General features: G+C 38.8%; 1 protein-coding gene across 2 annotated transcripts in view; it reads left to right on the forward strand.

Moving 5' to 3' along the window:
- The first annotated feature begins 10,582 nt into the window (after nucleotides 1-10,582).
- Nucleotides 10,583-19,896, forward strand: part of PTCHD4 (patched domain containing 4) — an 81,856-nt gene continuing 72,542 nt past the window's right edge. Inside the window, exon 1 of one of the 2 annotated variants that reach the window (XM_034426818.3) lies at nucleotides 10,583-12,203. In XM_034426818.3, the coding sequence (XP_034282709.2) occupies nucleotides 11,655-12,203 (549 nt within the window). In that variant the 5' untranslated portion in view covers nucleotides 10,583-11,654. The remainder of the gene's footprint in view (nucleotides 12,204-19,896) is intronic. The other variant, XM_034426819.3, reaches the window with a different exon arrangement.

A 19,896-nucleotide genomic window follows, 5' to 3' on the forward strand; every position in this document is an offset into this window, starting at 1 on the left:
CTAAAGCATGTTAATGACTTTGCAATGAGGAATGCAAATGCAGAGGTGGTGCTCCTAGTACTGATATAAATAACCTATCAACCACATCAGTGTATTGTCAGCGTCAGTGTCTGGAATCCAATTTTCATTTTACAGTATTGAAATAGCAATTTCTATCTGTTCTTGAAACCATCTCTATGTTTGAATTGCATCCAGGGTTTTTATACTGCTAGCAAGAGCATATCTGAGTGAAATACAGTGGAAGGCATGCTTAAACCATGATTTTTATGTCTTTAATTGCTGTTTTAATAACACATTGACAACAATTAGGAGTCTTTCACCACAATAAATTTATATTAGAATCATATTAATGAGTGTTCTGATGATAGCAAATTGAAAAAAGAGGGACCATTTCCATACTTACTGGAAATGTCAGGGAAAAATTACTGGCTCATACCAGTAATTCTATTCTGTAGAAAAAGTGCACATGGGCAGATCTGAGCATAGTAGTGGCACATGCTTACAGCATTCTCTAATATTTTTAAATCATCTACTTTACTCCTAAATACAGAAACAAATATGTATGTAGCTTCATGTACAGAATTACTTTCCGTGTTCCTCAGTATCCTTTTCATAATCAAAGCCAACATTATGTTGGAATGTGTTATTCGCTTCAAGATAGTGTTATCAGATATGGGATACAAAAATCCAAACAACCATTAGAGGGCAGTGAAGAATTACTTTTCTATGGCTTTCTGGTGCCATCTAGTGGCCATTTAAAATTTGGCCTCCCTGTTTTGATCATCTTCATGGGAGTCTATTTAATCAAAAAGGTAAGAAAGACTGAGTTGAAAGTGTGTTTTTGGAACGTTTTCTTTTAAGCTGGAGTGGAAGAAAGCAATGGAGTAAAATACTAATATCTGGATTTCAGTGTTTCTTTTCATTTTAAAATATAGTTTGCCACTCCCACAAGTAGTGACAATCTAGGTAACAGTAGTCTAATGCAGGACAGTTGTTAAGGAAAGGCGATAATATTCTTTATGATTTTCCTTTGAATAATTCTGCAAATATGTAAAATGTAAACAATAGCCCCGTCTTATATTTCCTTTATCTTTCATGTTCATATCCACAATATTTAATTCAATAGTTAATTATAGGCGCTGGAAGGCACCAGGCTAGAGACTAGGGAACCATGAGTTCTAGTGCTACCTTAGGCACAAAATCAGCTGTGTGACCTTAGGCTAGTCACTGTCTCTCAGTCCTGGGAAGAAGGCAATATATACAATAAGAATTCCATTCTATATGTTTTCTGGCTGTGTTGTTTGTTCCCAAATGGATCAACAAGAACAGCTATTGCTTGGCTAGATAGGCCCCAGGGGTCCTCATCCCCACCCCCATCCTACTTTGAATGTGTGTTCCAGGAAGCAAAACACTGATCACAATGACAGAAAATAGGTATGAACCATCTACTCACATGACCTCTACCCTAACTTTGCTAAACATCCCTCATGTGTGTGAGCTTGATTATTATTCCTGACACTTGGTCCAAAGTGAAAAGCCATCTGACTGTTCACAAATACATTCAACTCATGAAGTCAGGATCTCATGAGTTGAATGTATTTGTGATTGTCTTTGGTGGCCATTTTTCTTTGGTTTTATGTTTTTTATGTGTTTATGTGGTTTTATGTTTTATGTGTTTTCATTTATTGTTATCTTGTTGTATAATTATTTTTTCACCTTGTTAGCCATCAAAAGTACCTTATTTGAGATTGGTAGCCTTATATCAATACATTTCTTTACTGTTAATTAAATTAAAAAAAGTTTATAAAGCTACTAAACATAGAATTCATTTTATTCAGAATTGAAAAATTGGAATCATTACAATAATAATAATAATTGCATAACACCTTTGACCTAATAATTGTTTATAAGAAAGACAATATTTTTTATAGTGGATGTGACAGTACCTAGAGACAGAACAGAAGAGAAAGAACTGGAGAAGATAACAAAATATAAAGACCTGCAAATAGAAGTAGCATGATGATGGCAAAAGAAAGCAAAGATAGTACCAACAGTAACCTTGGATGCAGCCCCAAAACAACTGAAGCACCACTTAAACATCTTCAGCATTACCATCAGTCAATTACAAATAAGAAACATGACTTCCGGTCTGGTTTCCGTCGCCACCAGACGGTCCTCCGTGACCGCCAGCCCCGTTGCCTGTAAAGAGCCGCCTTTACACCTGAAAGGCGGCTTGAAAAACTCCATTTCCTGATGGAAATGTGAGCCAGAGCAGGCGAGGGCAGGTAGAGCCCTCTGCGAAGTCCCCAGAGTTTTTTTTTTACTCTTGGGGACGAGCAGAGCGGGGCTCCCTATTTTCCCCTGCCGCTGCTCCAGGCTTCGGGAGGACTCTGCCTTTTCGCAGAGCTAGGCGCCGGGACCGGACCAACTAATAAAATAACAGATGGTTTAGTTCAAGAGAGCGAGACTTGTACCTGGGACCCTAAATCACAAGTATTTTTAATGATTTTACAAGTGTTTCTAATTGAACAGGAAAAAATAAGTTTAAAATGGCGACTGCTGAGGCTTGAGAAGAAAGCCGAAAGTGAAAGTCCTTCCGTAATAAGCTACAAAGTAGCGAAATACTCAGTGCCGGCTAGAATCTAGAAGGAAAATATTCATATTAAGTTTCTTTTTTCTTGGAGATTTCTACTTGATCTTGTTTGGGGAAAAGTTTTCTTTAAAAAAAAAAGTTTTTTTTTGTGTGGCAGGATGGCATTAGTGCCTGACAAACAAGCAGTGGGGGGGGTGCTCCCCCATTTGCAATTATGTGAACAAGCTTTGAGCTTACAGAAGCAGAATGGTTTTAATTTAAAAGAATTTCTTCAGGAGGAAATGGCAAAATATCACGAGACTGTGAATCAGAAATTTGAAAAATTAAGGCAGGAAATTAAAGAAATGATACAACTAAAATATGATAATCTGCAACGAAAGATTGTAACAGTGACTAATGCTTTTTCGGAAGTTGTTATAAAGATGGATACAAATATCAAATTATTAGAGTCTAAAATGGAGGAAGTTGATGATAAGATTTATAATTTGGACAATAAAATACAAAGAATTGAAAATGATTTGATAAATATTCAAGACAATAGTTTAGAAGTAAAGTCTAAAAAGGAAGCTGGTCACGAGACCTACAATGCAGAAGATATAAAGCAAGGGATTGAAAGAGAAGTTGTAATGATGCAATACAGGCTCACAGAATTTGCGGTCAGAATGAGAGGGTTACAGGAAAATAATAGAGATGATCTAAGAAAAATATCTGCTCAAGTTCTGGCTGGGATCTTAAAGGTTCATCCTGAGGAGGTATCTTGTAAAATTGACAAGGTCTACAGAGTAAATTCTTGGATTGCAAAGCAAAGGCAACTGCCTAGAGATGTGGTGATTTACTTCACAGATAAAGAAATAAAAAATGATATTGTGCAAAAATCCTTTAATTCTACTCCACAACTGTATGGAAGAAAGATCTGGATATATAAAGAATTGCCGCCTAAGATGTTAAAAGATAGAAAGAAATTTGGACTTTTGGTGACTGAGCTAAAAAAACAAAATATCTCATTCAGGTGGGACGTTCCAGTTGGTATAATACTGAGATATCAAGGAGAAAGATATCAGCTAGATACTGTTGAAAAAGCGGAAGAATTTTACTACAAGGTTCTCAAAAAGCAAAATCAACAAGAGATAGAAATTCAAGATAAGCAGAAGGAGGTGGAAGTAATGAAGAAACAACAAGTTATAGAGGTCTCTATAGGTGAGCCGCTTCTGGATTCTCCTTCAGAGGTCTCAGCTGGATTATTTAATACAAGAGAGGCGGCTTTGGATTCTAATGTAATGACTTATCAAGTTACAAACCAGCATGGAAATCAATCAGTTGATATACAATTTATAGAACCAGAATGGAGATTTATGCCACAAAAGCAAAACCAACAAGATCAAGTTATAGATCAGCATGAAAACCAAATAGTTAAAAAAGGCGAAAGATTTATACGATCTGAAGAGAAACCAGAGTATTTCTATTTTTATTTCAAAACATACCGGTATCACTGGATAAAAAATTCTTCCTGGATTTGAATAAATATATTAGGAATTTCTTGTGGGAGGGTAAGAAATCAAGGATATCTCTTAAGACACTTCAAGGGAAAAGAAATTTGGGAGGGTTTGGGCTCCCTGATTGGGAATTATACCAAAAGGCGGCAAAAATAATTTGGATAAAGGAGTGGATTAAATTAAAAGAAGGGAGAACTCTGACACTAGAAGGACATGACCTCCATGAAGGATGGCACGCTTACCTTTGGGATATAAAAGATAGGAGGAAAACGTATTTTCATAAACATAAAATAAGAGAGACATTGATTTGTACGTGGCGGGAAATTAGACAGAAGATATATACCAAGGTTCCTAGCTGGTTGTCGATTATGGAAGCTCTAGTGGTCCCAAATAGGAGAGGAAACTATAAAATGGGCACATATAAGGATATCTTGGACGAAGAAGGGAAGCTCAAACCTTTGGAAGCATTGAGGGACCAGGGGTTCAACCTGGATTGGTGGAACTATCTCCAAATTAAGTCTAGATTTCAAGAAGATAGAGATAGAAGGGGTATTGAAATGAAATATGGATATTTTGATAAAATCATTTGGGGTCCAGATAAGAAAATGTTATCCAAAATTTATAACTTTATATTAGATGAGGATAGAGCGGAGATGATAGCTAAAAAACAGTTAAGCATTTGGGAGAAAAACTTAGGATATGGCCTTAATTTCAATGACTGGGAGACAGCTTGGAATAGGAATCTCAAAATAACAAAATCGTCAACATTCAGGGAAAACCACTACAAAATGTTGCATAGGTGGTATCTAGCCCCGGACAGGCTGGCTAAAATATTCCCAAACTCTTCTGCTTTATGCTGGAAATGTGGAAAAACGGTCGGCACCTTTTATCATCTTTGGTGGACTTGCCCTGAGACCAAAAAGTTTTGGTTAAAGATCCAACTCTGGCTCTCTGAAATAATGGGACAGGAGATAGTCCTGGCCCCGGAATTCTTTCTCTTAGGTATGACGGAAGATGGTCTCAACAATAATAAAACCCATTTGGCAATTCAAATTATTACTGCGGCCAGAATAGCCTTTGCGAAACTTTGGAAATCTAAATCTACCCCCTCTGAGGAAACATTAATAAATAAAATCCTAGAGTGCGCAGAGATGGCTAAACTGACAAACGAGCTAAAAAATGAAGAAAATTCTAAGCACTATGAAGTATGGGGAATTTGGTATAATTGGTTAAAGAATAGGATAAAAGTATGATAATAGGCTATAGTTGCTTAAACACCAGAAATGGACTCAATGGTATAGAAATGTAGACGATTATATAGTATTGTATAATATAATGTATAGTGATAGTTATGGATGGAATCCATCCAATATTTGACTTATGAAATGTGTAAACACCGTACCCCGGATCAAGATTGAGATTGTATTTTGTCTTTTTAAATATTGGAAAACTCAATAAAGTATATTTAAAAAAAAAAAAAAAAAAAAAAAAGAAAACCAAATAGTTGATATACAATTTACAGAAAGGAAATCAGGATTGAGATCCAACCCACAAAAAGTCAAGAAAAGAAGAAGCAGGTCTTATAAAAACAAAAACTTTTAAATTAAACAACAGTGTAATGCCAGTTATTTAAGAGATGATTGAATATATGAAAAGATAATCGGCAAAGTATTGGTTTATATTATCCTGAGGAGAATGACAGACCTCTGCAGTGCTGTACTTTCGGGAGGTGAAAAGGGCCTTAAACTGAATGGATTGAAACTATCTTTTTTTGGATTCTTTGATAAATATATTACGTTTATGCTAAGTTACAAGGCAAGAGTGTTATGGAATTGGGGCACGCAGATGATCTGGCTGTTACCCTATTACGGTGGTTGGAATTAATAATTTGGATAAAAGACACCTCTACAGACACTATATGGAATACAAATATCACTCGGGTGGTTGTTTTATTTTATTTTTTTTGAAGATATTTGCTATTGATGGGGGCAGATGGTAATTGAAGATACCGAACATACTGTTGGAATTAGGATGTGATGTTACCCTAACATGGGTGATGGAGTTTACTATCCAGCGGAAAGACATTACAGAAGATATTATATGGATTACAAGCCTAAAGTCTTTTTAAGAGGATTTTATTTACATAAGGGAATATTTTTTAGTGGTGTAGGCAGAAGAATAAAGATACTAAGAATTACTAAGTATGGTAGTCTTGTAGGAAAGTGGGTTGAGACGGGTTAGTTTATTGATTTATTGATTGTTTAGTTTAAGAAAAGGGATATTATGTTTAGATATGAATATATGTAAAAGATTTGAGTTAATTGAATAAATGCTAAATTAGAATTTATTATATAGTTTTATAGCGGAAGGCTTTGAAATGTTATATTAATATACATAAAAGATTTGATTTAAGAGATATATGTATGGGGGCTTAGAAAAAGGGTAGATTATGAGCAGAAATCGCTAAACTGGGAGATATAATAATATTATTATGCTAAATCAGGAGTTATTATATAATGCTATAATAGAATGTCATTTTGAAATGTATAGTATAAGGGGGATATAATAATATTATTAGAAAGAAAGGGTCAGCATATGGGGGATGGAGTAAGGGGATGGTAAAGTATTATATAATCTGTTATGAATTTGGGTTTTATTATGAAGAAGTCACAGGGGGAGGGGAGGGGGAGGGGGGTTAGGGAGGAGGGGGAAAAAAGGGGGAAAAATCTGTATTTGAAAAACTTTTTCAATAAAAAAAAAAAGAAACTTAACTTTGAAGAGCTTCCATCCTCTGATGATATATTTAATACCATCAATTAATACCATCTATCCAGGGGTGGGTTCTAAATTTTTTTACTACCAGTTCTGTGGGCGTGGCTTATTTTGTAGGGATGGCTTGGGGGGGTTATGTAACTGGGTAGGCGTGGCCAACTTTTTATTTTTTTACTTTTAAAAGCATTTTTTGTACAACCTTAAGAGGTTGCAGAAAAAAATGCTTTGAAAAGCCTCTGCTGATCAGGCAACTCAGCTGGGATCGTCAGAGGCTTTTCAAAGCATTTTTTAAACCACCTCTTCGGCTGAAGAGGTTGCAGAAAACAATGCTTTGAAAAGCCTCTGCCGATCAGGCAACTCAGCTGGGATCGTCAGAGGCTTTTCAAAGCATTTTTTTTACCACCTCTTCGGCTGAAGAGGTCGCAGAAAACAATGCTTTGAAAAGCCTCTGACAATCCCAGCTGAGCCGTGGGATCATCAGAAGCTTTTTTTTTAACTTTTAAAAGTATTTTTATAGCAGAAGAGCTTGTAGAAAAAATGCTTTTAAAAGTTAAAAAAACAAAGCCTCTGATGAGGTGGGCGGGGTAAGCGAGCGGCGACCGGGCCGGGGACCGGTTCGGGGGCGTGGCCAGCCAATGTTATTACCGGTTCTCAGAACTACTACAAATTTTTACTACCGGTTCTTGCAAACCAGTGAGAACTGGGAGCAACCCACCACTGCATCTACCGATAGGTATGTTAAAATGCTAAATTCAGTCTGAACATCTGGCTGACTATGCAACAAAGCATAATAATTGAAATAAACAGCAATAAAATACTTTTAAAAAGGAGTTGCAATTGAATCTGAATATGGACTTGTACCATTAAGCCCTATCATCTTGCCAAATAAAAAGTTCTGAAAAAACTCTTGAAAGCTTGCATTCTATTCAGTGATTTTGTGTTAGGTGGATATTATAATGATAGGTTTTTAAATAAGAAACTACAAGATTCTCTTAGTTTTCTGCCCAGGCATATTGGTCTAGGTCTTCCATCTTGAAACTATGTACACTTCAGCACACTGATGTTGTGATCTCTATTGACTGTTTCACCAATGCATTTATTGTTGTTAATAAATTGTCATTGATTATTATTATAATCAAGTAATGAACATTTCATTTGTAAACTCAGTCTCAAATCCTGTTTGAAATCCTCTCTCAGTTGGTACTCAATGACAGAGCATACTGCCTGATTTCCCAGCCTCCATTTCCAAATGTGAAAAATAAAAATAGCTAATTATCTTCCTACTAAGCTTGTTATCTGTGGAAATGAAAGGAAGAAAGTACATTTGGCATTCCGATGCAATTCATCTCACAGCACTAACATGCTATAAACAGCAGATTTTCTAGCTGCGTCATGGTGACTTAGGAAGTTGCTACTTCCTAAGGATTTGATACTACAGTTGCTCACTTATAATTGTAATAATTAATCACATTAATAATTTTGGATTAAATAGAACCAGTACAATTTCCATGCTGGTTACTTTGTGTATCTCTGCAAACACATGTTCTACCATCCCGGGTAATTCTTCACAGGGTTATATGTGTGCTTTGTGTAACAAATAAATTCCGAAGATCAAACTAAATACGAAGTTTGACAGATAGTTTGCATGTTGACTTGAAAGTGATGGCCACAGCAAGTCACCACAGTTGAGATTGGGACCCCAAAAATAAGAAATATGGAGAGCCAGTTTGGTGTAGTGAAGCTGCTGGCCTAAAAATCATGAGACTGTGAGTTCTAGTCCCACCATAGGCATGAAAGCTGGAGAAGTGATGTTGGGCCAATCACTCTGCCTCAGCTCACCTCATAGGGCTGCTGTTTTGGAGAAAATAGGAGGAGGAAGGAGTATTGTGTTCACCACCTTGAGTTACTTATAACATAATAATAGCAGGATAAAAATCTGATAAATAAATAGAATGCTCCTATACGCAGTACTACTTGTAAACTGAAAAAATGGTAAGCAGTAAAACTAATGGATGTTAATTACTCTTCAGTTTCATTATATTTGTTAGTCTCAAAAAATTACCTTTAAGATATTCAATCACAGTGTTAAAATAGTTTCCTGGAGGTTTCTGAATATAGTCCCTTTTCACGTACTATTTGTTTTAATTCTTTCATAATTTGATATGCCTTTGCTACGTTAAGCATAGATCATGGCTAAAAAAGCTCACATATTTAGTTATTTTATATTATGTACAATGTACAGGCTGCTCAACTCCCAATGGCTCAATGGCTCTAATGCATAGCTGTCGTTAAATTTTTGTAATATTACCTGTATAGGAAAAGTTTTGGCAACTGAATTTGATGCAGAAACCAATGTTATGCCTTTATCTATTGTTGCTAATGATAGCTATTTTAGATTAAGAGGCTGTCCTATGGCTACCATATCTGGATTACAAAATTTCAGACTGCTATTGAATGGAAGCAATATTTTCTATATCTTTATTGCCATCTAATCCAGATTAAAAAATCCAGGTTTTTGCAATCAAGATATGATTGTCTTGTATAAACCAAGCTCGGCTTACCTACTCCCTAAAGCTTGTGGGAATATCTCGGCCAATGTATCTTTTAATGTAATTTTAATGCAAAACTTGGTTCTGCTGGTTGGCTTGGGGACCCAATATGGGTGCTCCATGCTGGAGATGGCTGGTAGAGTGATAGAGGAGATTCCCTGCCATATCGATCATACTCTGGTGTACAGTTTTTTAATCTGTAGTTTTTTTTTTATTTTAATGGTGCTATATTTATAATTTTATGGTATGCTGCTCAAGTTTGATAAATATTGTAATTTAAATTATTGCTTTTCTAAATATTTAAATCCAATAATATCAGGTTTTAAAAGTTAGGAATTTAAATACATACATTTAAACTAGAATTTGTTTGAGAATTCTCTTTTTCTCAAACATCCACTCTAACATCTGTGACTTTGGGAGGCAATGGACAGTGGTAGGTTACTCTGAAGATATTTCTTGTCCAAAGGAAAGCCTGTATCAAAACTAGAAGAAGGGGGTTGAAACTAGATAGGAACACAGACATCTGGCAGATGAAAATCTCTGATATACTTATAGCCATTTGGTTTATAAACTATTTTTAAAAGCTATTAACCTTGTGAAATTTAAATGTCTTGGTAAACAGTGTGACAGGTTTTTGGTCTAGATATGATATGATGGTAGGAGTGTGTGAGTGTACCTTATTCTGACCAACTCAGGATGCTACTGTTATAAAAAGTCCTTTATTAGCTGCCTTGAAATTCTTGAAATAGCCTACAGTAAAAAAATTAGGGGAAAATGTTCCAAATTGAAACAGCCAAAGAATAGAATGGCAGAGAAAGAAAGAAAGAAAGAAAGAAAGAAAGAAAGAAAGAAAGAAAGAAAGAAAGAAAGAAAGAAAGAAAGAAAGAAAGGACTGTAGTCCCAGAAAAAAAAGGTGTATTTTGCACTCTAGTGTCTGATTTTGTGCATGGTGCTTGGGGTGTGTGTGTGTGTAATGTCCGCCTCAGGGTATTGGTGCAAAGCTGCTGAAAAGCCTTCAAAGATGGATTCCCGAGCAGATCTTTTGATGGACCAGCAGCTGGCATGAGGTGGGCAGGTGAGACAGGAGGCTCTTGGCTGAGTCCGTAAGGAGCGCTCCGCCTTGAACCCGGAAGCCTCTGGGCAGCCAGTTCTCCTGGAAGATCGTCGGCCACGTACCTGGCGCCTGAAGGCAAGAAGCAAGAGCGCTTCAGCACAGGATCAAGGGCAGTCCCACCCTCAGCTCCTTACAGTAGTCAAGCCCGAAGCTTAGGCGAGAGCGGCTGAACCTTCTCACCATTTCCTCTCTTCTCTTCCCCGGCTCCGTCGCCTAAACCTCTTTCCGGGGCCAAAAGGCGCGGCTGGAAGGGACACCCGCTCGGCTAGCCACAGGCCCGATCCTGGCGGGGAAGCAGGAGAGAAAGGGAGGCGAAGGCGAAGGCGGCGGAGGTGCTTTCCCGAAGCCGAGCCGGAGCCGCAGCCGCAGCTCTCGGGCGCTGCATCGCTCCCGCCAGAAGAAGGGCGGGCGCGAGAGACAATGAGCCGGCTGAGTTACGCCGCAGCCTCATCTTTCTTTCCCGTTCTCGCCTTCCTGCTCGGTTGCCTCCCGTCCGCCCGACAGCCAAAGAGGCCGGGCTACCCTCAGGTAGGCAGGGGGTTCCCGCGCCTCCTTTTTAAGGGAAAGGCTGGGTCAGGCGCAGCCGCCTCCTCCTCCTCCTCCTTCCAGGAGCCTCGCCGGCTCGCCCGGCGCTTAAACTTCAAAGCAGCCGAGAGCTCCGCGACACTCCTGAAATGCCGCCGCCCACCTCGCTTCGGAGGGCTTTGCACGAGCGCGCCAGGAAGGCGCGAGGGGTGAGGACAAGGGGGCCTTGGCGGCGCCGCCGCAGCAGCCCGGAGCTGCCTCCGGAGAATCGCGAGTGAAGCGGGGCTGAAAGGCTGAGAAGGGGAGGGGGGAGAGGGAAGCCCGAGGGAACCCCCTCCTCTGCCCCCCCTTCACCCCGTAGCCCCGCACGCGCGCACCCCCCTCCCATTGATCAATATTTGGTCATCTTGCTGCAACTTGCTGCAGTGTTTTAAGCGGGTAGTAGCGGGAGAGGAAGGAAGAGCCAGCGGGCGAGCGAGCGAGCGAGTGAGCGCGAAAGTCCGAGGCAGGCAGCGGGGCTCGTCAGGCCACTTAGCTCCCGATGTCCCCCGTGCTTTCGAAGAAGACGGCCGGGAGCATCCGCAAGCTGGCTCGGGAGGAGGAGGAGGATGCTGCGGCAGGTGATCCACAGAGGGCTCCGGTCGTTCTGCCACCAACTGGGCTTGTTCGTCAGCCGGCATCCTGTCTTCTTCCTCACCGTGCCCGCAGTCCTGACCATCATCTTCGGCTTCAGCGTCCTCAACCGCTTCCAGCCTGAAATGGACCTGGAGCTCCTAGTGGCCCCGAGTCACAGCTTGGCCAAGATCGAGAGGAGCTTGGCCAACAGCCTTTTCCCCCTCGACCGCTCCAAAAGCCATCTCTATTCGGACTTGCACACCCCGGGGAGGTATGGCCGGGTGATCCTCCTCGCCAAGCCCGGGGGCAATATTTTGCACCAGGCTGAAGGGCTGCTGCAGATCCACCGAACCGTGCTGGAAATGAAGGTGAACCACAAAGGCTATAATTATACTTTTTCCCATCTGTGTGTGTTGAGAAATCAGGATAAGAAATGCGTGCTGGATGATATAATTTCAGTGCTAGAGGATCTGAGGCAGGCTGCCCTCTCCAATAAGACAACTGCCAGGGTGCAAGTGAGCTATCCCAACACTAAATTAAAGGTATGCTCTTAATTGCATGCTTTTGCCGATTAAAGAAACAGCACTTCATTTCTTGTCCTCAGCAGCAAAGAGAAGCATTGATGTTGTATCTGTTGTTGTTGTTGTTATTTAAACAATAAGAGATAGCAAGGGCATGATTTTAACTGGGGATTCTGTGGGAGAGGAAGGGGGCTGGAAGAGGGAAATGGAGCAGTTCAGAAGTCATCAGTACAAGCAAGAGCAGCAGCCTGGGCTTGGAGTGCAGAAGTTGTGTAGAAAAATGCAACCTCTTGCTCCCAGCAAAAACTGCCTTTGGCATGAGAGCATCTTTAACATAGACCAGAAGGGATTCTTTTGACAGATGCTGGATAATAAACCAACCCTATAATGAGCTAATTGCAGTGATTCTAGGAGCTTCCTGCTCAAAGCTGAGCAGCAAGTCCAGGGTGAAAATTAGGAGTCTTACAATGGAGTTGAAACTTGGATTGAGCCACCAGTGCAGCCTAATTGGAGGAAAGCAAAATGAAGAGGGGTGGAATTATTTCTGTCCAGTTAGCAAGTTAGTCTATGTTACTTTTTAAAATATTTTTTAAATGGCTGTTTCCTTCTGGCACAATAGAATTTCTCTGGAGTGGATGCTTCCTGAAAGACATTTCAAAGGCCGATACTTTGCGCAGCAAATAGAATTTGGGTATAACCCAAAACGTTGACTATTGTTAGATGCCTTATCATCAATATTAGTGAGGTAGTATTGTGGCCTTACCTTGAATACTAGCAAAGAATGCAAACTTTTAATTATCTTCAGTATTGATAGGATGTGTTCTAATTTACAAATAATTTAGGTAATAGCACAATCATTGATTGTATCAAAAAAACTTACAATAATATAACTTTATGCTATTACAGATTTAGCTTTATCTGCAGCTCAAACTTTGTTTTCTTGTATGTTTTATGGCAGTCCTCTCTTAGACTAGTACAGTTCTTAATCCACTAGTTGAAGATCAGATATGTCTCTGGACATTTGCTGGGCATAGTCCAATGAAAGCTGGTTCTATTTCATTGATATTAATGATGCTATTTGGTCATAGATGTTCTTATTCATATTTTTCTCGGATATAAACTTCATTAAACTCATTCTGATTTACTTCCAAGTAACACATATAGGATTGTGCAGTGTAACTCTCTCCATTATTGCCCTTGGGAGTTCTCAGTATTGACCTTGTCTGGACAGTGCCATTTCATTTACTATTTTTTCCAAGTAGAAAATTGTCTTATGGTAGGAAATAAACTTCACTCAGGAAGTGGATACGTATTGTAAAGGGTAGCAAAGTGTCACACTGTTATGGCAATATTTGTGCATTTTATTTCACGTAAATTAGTTCCTTTGAGAGGAACAATTAACATATGAAATGGATTTTGCTCTTTATGCTAAAACTGAGGGTTCTAGAACATAATATGCTTGTTTCTAACTACTAATTACTCACTCATCTTTGCTAAGCAGGAGAATGTTAACTTCAAAAACTAATAGATAACTACTGCAGTTGCTTTTTTTTATCCTTGGGGATTTTTTTTTTTTGGCAGACCATAGTTATAAAATGGTCAGGGCAAAGCTGGCTACTTTTTGCATTTGAATCTGAACCATAGAACTGTTCCAGTATTTCATCAGCTATAAGGCAGATCACACTTTTCATTCTTGATTGGGTGAGAAGAAAATGGTGAGGGAGTGTAAAGATTTTTGAGGGCTTTGGTGAAAGTTTGACTGATGTTGGTGGCACCTGATGAAGTCTAGGAGTTTGGATTACAGACATTACTTGAGCAATTAACCCACGGGATCATAAGCATGCATTCTGGCTGGATAACGCAGAGACACCTTATTCTTCCAGCAAACTCTGTCACTGAAGAATGGTGACATTTGGTGAAATGTGGCCTCACAGAAATGCCTTGGTGTCTAATCTATAGTAATGATAGCAAATCAATACTTCAGTCACCATTGGATCCTTAGAGAATCATCCATGTCAGTTTGGCAAATAGGAAGAGGTTTAAGAGCTTTCAGAAGCACATTAAATGTTTGCAAAACATGTGGAGCATTAAATAATGAATATTTGACATGAAATAGAAAGATTAACAATCTTTGAAATGAAACCATTAGGATTGCAAATAAAACCCATAAATGTGGACAAGATACTTTGAACTATTTAGATTATCACACCACACACATCATTATCCTTGTAATAGCTAGAAATAGCCAGTTAAGCAGAAGTACATTATTCGTTATGAGAGATGGGAATACCGAGTGACTGGAAAAGGGATTGTGTAACTAGAAATAAGACTTTACTTGGGGATTGGAATAAACAATAGTAACATGCAATTATCCCTACTTGGAATTGAGTAATGGCTGAACAATGATAGGCTCTCTTTCTTTTTTTTCTAGGTAGGCGGGTATTCTTTCAAAGACATGGACTGCTGCATGGCACCTAGAACAGTGATGGTGAACCTTTTCAGCCCTGAGTGCCCAAACCGGTACGCGTGTGCGTGCATGCGTGCACCAGCGCCCAGGAAACTCTGAGACCAGTTGGCTGATGCACATGTGTGAGCAGGCCACCTGGTCTTTGGGTTTCCGGTGCACCAGCTGGACTTCGCATGTGCTGGAGTACCAGAAACCCAAAGACCAGGTGGCAAGCACACGCATGCACACTGGCCAGCTGTTCTTCGGGTTTCCGGGGCTCCGGCATGCACGAAGATTAGCTGGCCAGTGTGCATGCAACTAGAAAAGCAGCTGGTGATGGCGCACATGCCCACAGAGAGGGCTCTCTGTGCCACCTCTGGCACAAGTGCCATAGGTTCGCCATCACGGACCTAGATGCATTCTTGGAAATAAAAATTATACTGGAGAGTTGCTGTATGTCATGCAGCATGCCAACGTCCCATCTTAAAATTAAACAGATTTTTTAAAAATTAGGCAGGATGAAGAACCTTCTGAGCCCCAAGAACCATTGGCACTTCGGGGCATCATGTTGTAGATTCTAAAATCAAGATATCTGTCTCACTAGATTCTTTAAATTGAGAAAAATAAGCATGATGTTCCAGTGGTTGTTTTGACTTAATGACCTGATTCCAGAAGTTATGTTATGTTTTGTGTTTTGATCAGTTTTGGATCTATACCCAATAAGTAACAGAATAACAGAGTTGGAAGGGATTTTGGAGGTCTGCTAGTCCAACCCCTTGCTCAAGCATGACATACTATATCATTTTAATCAAATGGTTGTTCAATCTTTTCTTAAAAGCCTCCAGTGAGGGAGCACCCACAACTTCTGAAGGCAACCATTCCACTGATTGATTGTTCTCACTGTCAGGAAATTTCTCCTTAATTCTCTGTTGGGTCTCTCCTTGATAAATTTCTACCATATCTGTTACTTCTTGTCCTACCTTCTTGTCCAAAGCACCTGAAGATTACTTATTCCCTGCTCTCATTAATTGGTTTATTTGGGTAGGGAGATTGTTTATATATGGGGGTTATAGACTCCTAAATGATTGGATTCATACTTTGGACGTGCTTCTGGAAAATGATGTTATCAGAAGCTTAGGTGGTCTTTTTGAAATGGAGCTGATATGCAGCTGTGGCCTTTCCTCAACAGAAATGTCCTGACCAATTGATGGCATTTAGGATTACTGCTATAATACTTATATATAGTTATAACTACATAGCAATTGTCTCTCAAAAGTATATTAAATAGAGTTACATTATTCATAACAGTATCTGTAGTGATGTTATCATATAAGTTTTCTATGTTATATATCTTTGAAGAGTGATTGAAAGCTTGGTTTCAGCTGAAACACAACCACTAGGTGGAAACATTTTACTCCAATTCTGCAAGAGTTGCATCTGTGCTCAGAGACTCAATTTGTACATCATACTTAGTTAGAGTCATTTGTTGAGATGGGCGGCTGTAGAAATCAAATAAACAAAATAAATAGTTTAACCATGTTTTGATAAAATCACTGTTGGAAGAGTTTACATCACATACTAAGCCATGATTTATTTTCTTCGGACTTACATATTGTGTGAATTCAGACACAGTTTTGTAATTATAAAGCTTAAGAGTGCTTGGGATATAGTTATCTTTATAATTATAACATATTCACACAATCTGTAAGTCAGAAACAAATAAACCATGGCTTAGTATGTGATGTAAACTCAGCCAACAGTGGTTTTATCAAAACATGGTTAAACTATTTGGTTTATTTATCTGATTTCTATCTCAATGAATGACTCTAGCTAAGTATAACATACAAACCTCCTCTTCCTCCCCCTTCTGCCCACATCTCCAGCATGCTGTAATCATTGGTGGGAAGATCCCTTTCAATTGTTCCTGGCATGTAATGTGATATATGTGGTGAAAAATTTTCATTAATGCTGACATTTCATATATAGGTCTTCCTTACAGAATTTTTGCTCATATTTTGGGCATATATATTTTGTTGTTGTTCTTCTTCTCTCCAGTTTTATCACTTCTGAGATTTAAACTGAAATCTGCTACTAAAATTCTAATTATAAAGTACAGTACTCTGGAAACTGGATAAAGAATGATGTTTGTGTATAAAGTGAGTAACATACTCCTGTCCCCAGTAACTGCAGGTAATTGTGCTCTTTGTGTCTCAGCCACATTCTTTACATGGTTACTTGGAGTGCGAGCTTTCAGAATGGCTGTACTTTCTTATACTATGGATACTATATATCTTCTATACCTCTAAATTCTAAGGTAATATGCTCTATGAGGTTTGGACAATATATACATTTTACAATATACATGTTCATTTAACAGATCAAGGACCATATTATCATTTTAGTCAGTGAAATAATCATTTTATCTATTCTACCTGTATTTTTTTTAAGGAAACAACTCTATTCCCCAAAAAATTGTCTATCTTTATTGTGGTTAAATTGCTATTGTACTGAATAAAAGAAATATATTATATGAATAAAAAGGGTATCAAGAACCTACAATTTATATTATAAAACCTTGTGCAATTCCCCAAGTCTCTGTAAGGTCTCTGTGGGTATATGTTAGAGTATGAAATGTTTAGATCTTCTCTAGGTGCTTTTACACATGCTGAAGATAATTAATGCTTCCCTGGGACAGTGACACACTTTGGCTGATTGCTGCTTCCCAGCTGAGGGTAAGGTTATTGGGGCATTGGCAAGGTAACTCTGTTGTTCTTTTTCTGACTAGAAGAAGACAGAAAATTAATGAAAGTTTGGTTCACTCATCTTCACTTCCAAAGCCATGTTCCTTGATGCACTCCCTGACCTTCATGGTCAGCTCTGCTATTTTGTGCAAGGGAATAACCTTCAGGATATGAAGAGATATCTGGGGGCTGCCAAAAGGATTTTCTTCCAAAGATAATGTCCTGTCTAGCTATATGGGACTTCTATTAAAGACCACTTGGAAGCTACAGTTTATCTGGAATGCAGTGATGTGTGCAGTAATGGCATACAGTATAGTAATACATGGCTTAGGGCCAGGTTATCTTCAAGACCACCTTCTGCCGCATAGCTCCCAGCGACTGGTAAGATCCCACAGAGTTGGTCTCCTCCGGGTCCCGTCAGCTAAACAATGCCGGCTGGTGGGCCCGCGGGGGAGGGCCTTCTCTGTGGCTGCCCCAGCTCTCTGGAACCAGTTACCTCCTGAGGTCCGGACCATCCCCACCCTATTGGCCTTCTGAAAAGTGGTGAAGACCTGGCTTTTCTGGCAGGGCTGGGGCCGTTGATCTCGCTCTTGTGATCTGGCGAGATCCGGCCATGAATGGCGTGAATGAGTTTTTAATTTTTTAATGTTTTTTAATTTTTAAATGCTTTTTATAATGATTTTTTAAAATGTATTGTGAGCCGCCCTGAGTCTTCGGAGAGGGGCGGCATATAAATTTAATTAATTAAATTAATTAAATTAAATTAATACAGTACCACAATAAGCCAGTATAGTAGCTGTTCAGAACTTTTTGTGAGGGAAGGGGAGGGGACGGGAGGGAAGGGGAGGAGAGGAAAGGGAAAGAGAAAGGGAAGAAAAAGGAAAGGAAAGGAAAGGAAAGGAAAGGACAAGACAGCAGATACAAAGACAGAAAATAAATAATAGAAAATTAAAAAATAAAAAAAAGTTGATGATAGCAAGAAAATTGGTGGCATCTTGCAAGAATGTAGGATTAAGTACATAGTTTATTAATAAAAAGGAAATCTTCCCGTAATTAAGAGCATAAACATGAAAAATGGATTGAATAATTCCACCCACCTGAGTAGGGATCATTGTGGACATCAGAATTTTATACCCATTGCAATGGGTATAAATGCCCCTAGAAAATAGTTTGACACTTCCATTTATGTTTAATTATTGTTTTAGAAAAATGAATACATTCCTCAGAAAATGCAACATGTGTTTGTCTTTATCCTACTACCCAGAAGAAGCTCCTAGGTATAAACACAATGATATTAACATTACTATATCTAACTGTCCTTAGTTTTTTCTGGAGCCTGTGTGCCTATCTATCTAAAATCTATAAAGTTTTGTAGTCTGTTAAACTTGAATGAGATTTTACCTCAGGATTCTTTTTGAAATGTTGTCTACATTAAAATAAAATTTCTGAAACTGTAGATAAGTTGTACAAATCTTCTCCAATGACATTCATGGAGAGAGATGTAAAAAACATCAAGATGGCAGTCTAAGCAGCTTGCAATCAAGTCCTGCCTCTTTTGAATATGTATTCCCTTTCAGATGCCACTGGGTCTTCTTCAGTATATCCAGTCTAATAGATATATCATGCTCCCTGCTGAAAACAGAGATGAATTTGATGCACAGCTCTGCAATTCTTCAATCTAGCTGACTGTATCTTGTCTCTTTTTTTCCCTGAGATGCTGGTAGTGCCTTCAGAATTCCAGATACATTTTCTCAGAACTTGATTTCATCATTCTATGAGGTGTGGGAATTAAACTTCCTATTTCCTATTTCTTCCAGAAGAAAGATTGGCATCCCAAAATCAGAATGCCTGGATTAATCAGAGTTTAGTCAAGAGACAGCTAGTTTTAAAATAAAAAGTTAGAACTATATACACTATACAAGTAATCAATGTTTTCCTTCTATTTAAACATTACAGATTTTATATTTATTTATTTATGTACAGTACTGCTTTTTGATTTTAGCTTGCTTCTCAAACTGAGGAACTTCCTTAAAAGACATCTATTTTTATCATATTAGCACTCTGTAAAGTGCTTTGGGCCAAAACATTGGATCTACCTTATGTGAGTGGCTTAGTCCAACAATCTAATCACTGCCATATTGGAAAACAGTGAATGACTAAAGAAACACAGACTCACTAAATCTCACAGCAATTTAAAATGCTCCTTACAGAAATTTAGTCAAGATCTGATGACTAGGTCTTCCTAAAGATGCCTGCCTGCCTGCCTGCCTGCCTGCCTGCCTGCCTGCCTCCCTCCCTCCCTCCCGCCCTCCCTCCATCTATATCTATCTATCTATCTATCTATCTATCTATCTATCTATCTATCTATCTATCTATCCAAACTAACTGCTGCCAAACTTTAGCAAACTAAAGCAAGCAGAAACACACATATATATACAAAAACATAAGGCCCAAAGCAGCAAGAGAAATTATAAAAATATTGATTAGTACAACCAGGAAACAGATTTCTTCACATATGTGAGGCCTC

Source organism: Pantherophis guttatus, chromosome 1 (genome assembly GCF_059756535.1).
Source record: "Pantherophis guttatus breed Tessera chromosome 1, ASM5975653v1, whole genome shotgun sequence".
Classification (NCBI taxonomy): Eukaryota; Metazoa; Chordata; class Lepidosauria; order Squamata; family Colubridae; genus Pantherophis; species Pantherophis guttatus.